General features: G+C 52.4%; 1 protein-coding gene across 1 annotated transcript; it reads right to left on the bottom strand.

Annotated features, from left to right (window-relative positions):
- Positions 1 to 264: 264 nt before the first annotated feature.
- CEL (carboxyl ester lipase) lies at positions 265 to 5,677 on the bottom strand. Its single transcript, XM_074556202.1, has 11 exons — positions 5,428 to 5,677; positions 5,019 to 5,169; positions 4,465 to 4,587; positions 3,929 to 4,126; positions 3,700 to 3,830; positions 3,176 to 3,283; positions 2,845 to 2,962; positions 1,810 to 1,996; positions 1,362 to 1,565; positions 928 to 1,125; positions 265 to 508 (listed from the first exon to the last, which is right to left on the bottom strand). Exons 1-11 carry the CDS (start codon positions 5,491 to 5,493, stop codon positions 304 to 306), a joined length of 1,689 nt encoding a protein of 562 aa, XP_074412303.1. The 5' UTR covers positions 5,494 to 5,677; the 3' UTR covers positions 265 to 303.
- Between the last annotated feature and the right edge of the window lie 1,933 nt (positions 5,678 to 7,610).

Raw genomic sequence — 7,610 nt, 5'->3', positions numbered from 1 at the left:
GAGGTTTTGCTCCCTAAGAACTTCAGCTTTCATCTCAGCATTGTTTAAAGCCACAAAAGGTGGCAGATGAAGGGTATGAAGGTGAGGGTGAGAATGTAATTTGCCGCAAGGACACCTTGGCCAGGACTGACAGTCACAGCCAGGGAACATGCGCTGCCCTCAGGATGTTCCATCCTGCCTGACCTTCACATTAGCAAGAAAACTCTGTCACAGCCAACACAGAGACATAAAAACCAGAGAAACGGAGACACTCAGCTATAAGCAATCCTTTAATGATCTCTAAAAGGTGTTTCTTTCTTAGCCTCACAACATTAACTCTGACTGGGAGATGTCAGCAACCTGTGGCAGCTTCAAATAGACCGAGTTCCAGAAGGTCACAAAGCGGGACCTCAGGTTCTGCTTCACAGAGTCCTTGGTCATCTTGTGGTTGATATCCAGGTAGTACTTGCTCTTGTCGGTATAGGCTGGCCAGGAAACAGGCACGTCCGAATGGCCAACGTTGGGATCACTGGAGAAAAAGATAACAGAGAGGCTCAGTTTTGCACGTCCGAATGGCCAACGTTGGGATCACTGGAGAAAAAGATAACAGAGAGGCTCAGTTTTGAAGTTTTTGGCAGGAACACTGTCTGCTCAAGTCAGGCTTTAAGTGAGAGGAAAGGAGAGAATCTGACAGTGAGAAAAGCCATAGGATAGGAATTCTATCTGCCAGGAATGAGTGCACGACCTGCAGTCTTTTCCCTCCATCCCCACTGGTATCATCCCAGCTTCACAAAGGGACATAACCTCTGTACCAATATCAGGATTCAGGAATAAGAAATACAGACACGGAACACTCTGATTTTGTGAATGAACCTGAAAAGTTCCTGGACAAAACCAGCAGCCTGAAGGGCTGCATCAAGCTCCAAATGTGGAATGGGAATCACTCACCCACTCCTGGCAAAGTTGGTCCAGTAAGCAATCATGGCCTTTGAGAGAGTCCTGTGCTTGGGCCAGTAGCCCAGAGGGGTGGCAAAGGGCTTCCCAAACACGTACTGCAGGTCATCAGCATGGTCTGCCCCAACCCAGCGGGGGTAGACGGGCATGCGGGATGGCTCAGAGAACACGTAGCTGTAGGTCTTGCCACTCCTGGGAAATCAAAGAGACTGGCTGAGAAAGGAGAAAGCAGAAAAAGGGCTGCAAATCCCAACCAACACCCCAAACACCGTTAGGGCCACAGATTCAGCCTTGGAAGATGCTCACATGCACCACCTCACATGGGGTGGTTTCAGGAGAAAACATCCTGAGGCCATTTTTGACTTCCATTTCCAATTCTCACTCTCACCCTGCCCCATGTGCAACACCCCTAGGGCTGAGCTGCTCACTTGGCATTCTGCAGGTGCAGGTCCAGTGCCACCTGTGTGGGAATCAGGAAGATGTAGTCAGTGGTCAGGTCCACCACTGTCTTCTTCACGACCTCCTGCTCGGGTTTGTCACCCCAGCTCTGTGTGTAGATGTTGTAGGTGGCGTTGGCTCCAGCCTCACCCCTGTCCACGGTGAGGCCTTTGATCAAATTGTACACCTGGTCACTGAAAAGACAAATGATATGAATTAATTACTGAGCAGCAGCTTCAGGCAGGGCAGGGCTCTTGCCTGGTCCTTTCTCTTGAAGGCTCTGGACTTGGCAACAAAAGGCCCGGGCACCCAGGCTTGGAGCGACATCCTGTGTGGAAGGCTGTGCCCTGTCCACTCAAGTCTGACTCCTTGGGGTTTGGGAGCTACTCTGAAGAGCAGATGTCTCCTGCTGAGGGTTCTAAGGGCTCTGTCACTCACGCAGTGACCTTCACCAGCGGGCGGTTGATGGCGGGTACATCCACACCAGCAAAGATGTGCCCGTCCATGTTGTTGACCCCAGCCAGGTAATCGATGTCAGCAGCGTTGGCAAAGAGCTTCTCTGGCACGTCTGGGAGGAAATCTCCATCCAAAACTGGGGAGAAGGCAAGGGTGAGCGCAAAGGGCACTGCAGGAGACAAGAATGGGGTCTGTTAGGAGGTGAGCAAACACAGATTTGTGTTCTGGCATATCTCATGACTCAAAGAGCTCAGGAAAGAACAAGGTGAGGTGAATGACAGCTTGAGCAGTGACTTCAGCATGGGCAGGAAGTCACCCAGATGCAGGGTAAACCTCATGACTATGGCTGAAGGAGAAGAGCAAGAGGTCTGCCAGCCAAATACCACCTGCTAACATCCACAAATCCTCTCCTCCTTCAAATCCTTTCTGAAAAACCCAGCTAAAGATAGGAAAGAACTGAACTTCTCATCCCACCTGGCCATGTTGTCTGATTGTCAGGACAGCCAGCCCCAGAGTGTGCAGTTGCAAAGCACTGTTGCAGTGTTCTGGCCACTCTCTGTTCTGACCAAGGCTAAACGCTGTGGTTTGTGACCAGAAGCTCCAGGAGAATCTTCTTGGGAAAGGAATCCCCCTAGCACAAAAGCAGCAGCGTTCCTGCACTCCACCCAGCGACTCAAATAGAAATAGCAGGGGTAGGATCTTTTTTGTTTGTTTACAAGCTGTTTTCGGGGATTGCTCTTGCTGTTTTCATAGAATAGGAAGCCCAAACAGTGTCTCTGAGGCCAAGGCAGGGCGATTGGATAATCCAGCCACTGCTGCCATTGCATGGTGGGCAGTGTTCATCTGGTGCAATGTGCATCTGCCCACAGAAAGGGGACTGCAAGACTCTCATTAATGTCCCTTTTCTGAAGGGCACAAGCAACACCTCAACACTCCTGGCAGTTGCTCCTGAGTCCTGCCAAGAACTTGGGGACCCCATGGTGGCTGATAGACCACATCATGGGCAGGGGGACTTACTGGGCAGGTGAGTGAACTGCATGTGGTAGGCCAGGGTCAAGTCCTTGGGATTAGAGTGGCGCAGGCAGTTGGCCAAGACGGTGGTGTTGTCTGTGGAGCAGCCCACCTTTTCTCCAAGCTGTGGCAGAAGAGAGAGAGAAACATCCCAGTGTTAGCTCCCAAAGGCAGGGGTTATTTTTTAAGAGGCAGAGCTGGGGTTTTAATCTCAAAGCAGCAAAGTTCCACAGCGCTGTCTGGCACAGCTCCTGCCCAATTGCTTCCTAGCCATGCTCTCCTCTAGGGAAAAACTTTTTTGGTTTCTATAGTCCTTCAAGCACGACTTGCACGTTACCTTTTTGGCCCAGACGAGCGGATCCCTTTGGATGGCCCAGCTGCAGACCCCGACACCGCTCTGGCTGATGGCTCTCTTGAACAGGCCCTTGTTCTTTGGGGACAGCGTCTGGGGGGCAAAATGGAAACAAGAGGGGTTTCGGAACGAACTCCTCAGGACACCATGGCCTGCCAGACCAGGTGGATGGCCTTGCAGGGTGTGCACCTGTCCCGGGGAAGCTTCAAGGTCTTGTGGTGTTCAACAGTGTCAGGAGTTAAAGCTAAAAAGTGAGATGTCGAGAAGAGGAGCAGAGGAGGGGGACACGGAAAGTAAAAGCTGTTTCTTCACAGGACACTTGGCTGCACTGGTGGGATGGATGAAGAAGGAGGAGCAGCTACAAAGCACTGAGGCTGAGCATTGCTGGGCTGGCCAGGGCAGGACATTAACGAGGCAGCAGTGGGGAGGAAAGCAGATGAGTGCCAAGGGGTCTCTCTCTCCCACTGGCAGAGCAGGGGCTCTGATCAGAACCAACGAGGATAACTCACCTGCAGGGAGACACTGGCGGCACCGGCCGATTCCCCAAAGATGGTGATGTTGTCTGGGTCACCCCCAAAGGCCTTGATGTTCCTCTTCACCCAGGCAATGGCCATGTGCTGGTCCTTCAGCCCGTAGTTCCCTGAGGGACAGAGACCCCCCGGCAGTGAGCAGGGGCACGGCCAAGCTGTCAAAGTGGGCACCGGGGGCAGGGTCCCAGGGAGGGATCGGCCCTGGTACCTGGCAGGTTTTCATCCCCGGTGCTCAGGAAGCCCAGCGGCCCCACGCGGTAGTTGATGGTCACCACAATGACGTTGCCCCGCACGGCGATCTCCTCCCCATCGTACAGGTAGTTGTCCAGGAAATTGGCTCCCTGGCTGCCTCCGAGCAGGAAGGCACCGCCATAGATATAAACCATCACAGGCAGCTTGGTAGAGACTGGGAGGAGAGGAACAGGAGCAGAGTGAGCCCCCACTGAGCTGGGAGGTGCTGCCCCTCCATCCCTCATCCCCTCCCTGAGCACTGCTCCACCTGCCCTGGGCAGGAGCTGACTTGATGCTCTGCAAGTACATCCTTGCTCTGCTCAAGGGGCTGACCCTCCCAGCAGGGTGAAGGTGAGTTAGGACATTGTCTGACACAGTTCCCACCTTTCCCCCTGAAAATCACTGCTCAGCAGCTGCCCACTGTGGAACAGAACTGCTGAGAGAGGCTGCAGCACAATCTGTGCACACAAGGCAGGTGGGAAAGCCCATCCCAGGTCCCTTCGAGCCTCATACCCTGTTTTCTCCCTTGAGGGACCCAGATGTTCAGGTAGAGACAGTCCTCACTCCCACGGACATCAGTCTGTGTCAGCTTCAACTGCATGCAGCGTTTTTTGAATTCCTTTGCCTTCAAAGTTCCTGAATGAAAAAAAGGATGACCAGTTAAGGGCATCAGCTCCATTTTCTGGTTGGAAGTTGTCTGCTCACCCATCCTTTCCTCTGTGAGTCCAGTGCAAGTGGCAGCAAAGCCTTGCCAGCCACTGTGCCTGGTATGAGGGAGTGACAAACTGGGAGTCTTTCCCTTTTGAACCAGCTTTGGACAGCCAAGGCATAGGGAAGGCAGGTGCAGGTGCCATGCCTGAGTTTTGTTACTTCCCAGGGTTACTTGAGTTTCTTGGGAACATTTAGACACAGACTCTCAGACCTTTCAGGAGACAAAGAGATTTTTCTTGGCCATGCTTAGTTGATGAAAGCAGGCAAGAACATCTTTAGTTTGAGAAAAACCAACTAAAAGAAAGAGAATCAAGAATAAAGCCCCAAACCAAAGGCATTCAGAAGTTGGACCTTACCATCCCAGCCAGGATGAGGTTGGGGGTCTTCCAGAGTCTTTGGAGGGGCGGCAAAGGGGATCCCTCTGAAGATGTCAACGTAGCCCCCAAAGAGTCCCAGTTTCTTGCTCTCGCCTTCCACAAATCCTCCCTCAGTGAGCACCACACCCAGCTACAGGAGGTACCATGGAGAAGAGAAAATCCATTGCTCTGCTCTGGCTTCCCACACTGCCACCCATTGCCATCCCACCCTCCCCATCCGTGCCCTTGGTGGAAAGCCCCCAGGTGCCACCGGAGCTGTGCCTGTGCAGGTGTCCTGCAGGTGCCCTTGGGAGCAGAGAGGCAGCAGCAATTCCCCCACAGGCCCAAAGACAAATGGCAGGAGCAGAAAACCTCCAGCTTGAGGGTGCAAAGCCAGCTTTGTACTTACTGTGGCAGCCCAGGCTACCCCGAGGTAGGAGCACAGGGCCAAGGCCAGGATGTGCCAGCGAGCCATGGTGAGAGCAGCCCTGAGGGGAAAGTCCCAGCTGGACACTGTTTATAAAGCCACCAGTGCAGGTGTGTGTGCCAATGCCATGGGCCAGGATTGGCTCTGGGCTGAAGCAGGGCAGCCTCCACAGCCTTGTCCTTCCGTAGCCTGAGGCCAGTCCCTGGCTGAGGGGCATGGCCCTGTGAGAGCCCTGCAGCTGCTGCTTGTCTGGGCTGGAGGCCAAACCAAAGGAAATTGCTCAGTCCAAGAAAATTCCAGAGAAATTAAACCCAATGGAGTCTTGAGAAGCCTCATCCAAGCACAGGGGGCTGAAATCATATTAAGCTGTGCAGTAGAACATAATATCAGCAACCTACAAGAAGCCTTGCATTCGTAACACACTGGGGAATGTAAAAGGTTCAAAATAACAGCAAGTCTTAAAGCTGATTCTATCCAACAGCAGCCAGATTGCTCATCAAGTTCACACAGAGTCCAGAATTTCTGTCTCCATTTCATTGCCACATCTATCAGAAAGCTTGAAGTTTCCTTCCTCCTCATATCTCTACAGGCTCACGGCAGTAGCTCTTTGTCATCTTCACTGCTTTTTGTGTCTGTCAGAGAGAGAGGGGAATGGATAGATACAAATAATAGCTTTGAAATTTGTCTCCTAACAGAAAACTCATCTGTCATTGTGCAATACCTTTCCACATTTAATCCCAGTGCTGGTAGAACATCTGTTGATAAGAGAAGCAAAGAAGGAAAGGATTCCTGTGCATTTTTATGGTGAGAGTCCTCATAGGAACCTGCAAAAATGGAGTTTGTGTTCCAGATTTCTAAAAAGAGACTCAGCCAGGTGAGAAATGGGTTGGTTTAACTTTGGCTCAACCTCCCTTGATCACACACTGGTACCATAAAGGATCTCATGGCACCACTGAAGAAAGAAAATTTTTAAAAATCCACTCAAAGCTACATGCACTTGCACACTGACAGAGGAGCTCTACCCTGGCTGGCAGGAAACCCTCCAGCACTCAGGAATGATCTGTATGAAATCTGTGTTGGAAAGGCTTCATTTGTTCTCCTGGAGCTACTGCAGCTACTCACTGGGACAGGGGCAAAGCAAGAGGGAACTGCAGGCATCAACTCAATCTGGAAATTTCCTTTAAAAAGAACCAGTGAAGGCCAACAGTGAGAAAATGAAAGATGTTTCTTGTGGGAGATCTCCCAGATTGTTCTTCTGGCAAAGCCTTTGGAGGCCAGGAGAGCACAGGAACACATGACATCAATTCTTGGTAACCCTGCCCTTGGCTCCAGCCCTCTGGAAGCAGGCAGGAGGATGGCTGTAGTGCAGGGGCTCCCCAGGGATGGGCTCCCCATCCTCCAGCCTCTCTGCATGGAGAACCTCAACACACACACACACACACACACACACACACACACACACACACACCAGGGCGCCATCCCCTGTGACACCCCTGCTCTCCTCCCAGCATCCACAGCCCCAGTGTCCCACGCCAACCCTGAGTTCTCCACAGCAGCCAGGCCTGTGGGGCAGCTCCAGCACAGCTGGATCCCCTTGCTCTCCCCACAGGGTACCAGGGCCTGGACAGACCAGGCCCAGTGTGTGGATGGGGACATGTGCTGGACAAGGTTTGTGGAAAGTTGTGCTCTTTTTCCTGCCCTGCTCAGAGCTGCAGCTCCTCAGCCCAATCCAGCCCAGCCTCTGCCCCAAAACCAGTGGGGAATCACCACCCCCATGGATTTATTCTGTCCCATCAGTTTTTCAGCAATGTCAGTGCATGATAAACAACAGGTCAGGACTGGTTTGCATTCACCTGTTGCAGCTGTAGCTCTCTATGATCTGGTTGGCAGTAGCAGGAACTTTGATGGTAACAGAGGGAAATCCAGAGGACAGGTCAGGATTGGGGCTGTCCTGCCTGGGCTCACAGGGGCAATGAGGAAAAACAACCCCAGGGCCAATAGCTGGCTGAGCAGGGAGAGACTGGACCCCAGCTGCCATCAGCTTCCCCGGGACGTTGGGGTATCACAGCCAGGGGAACACACACTGCCCACACAATGGATGTGCTTTCCTGCCTGATCTTAATACTGGCAAGAAAATCCTGTCATGGCAAACAAAATGAGAACCA

This window comes from Zonotrichia albicollis, chromosome 21 (assembly GCF_047830755.1).
Source record: "Zonotrichia albicollis isolate bZonAlb1 chromosome 21, bZonAlb1.hap1, whole genome shotgun sequence".
NCBI lineage: Eukaryota > Metazoa > Chordata > Aves > Passeriformes > Passerellidae > Zonotrichia > Zonotrichia albicollis.
Note: the sequence above shows the minus strand (reverse complement) of the source record. Positions and strands in the feature narration are given on the sequence as shown.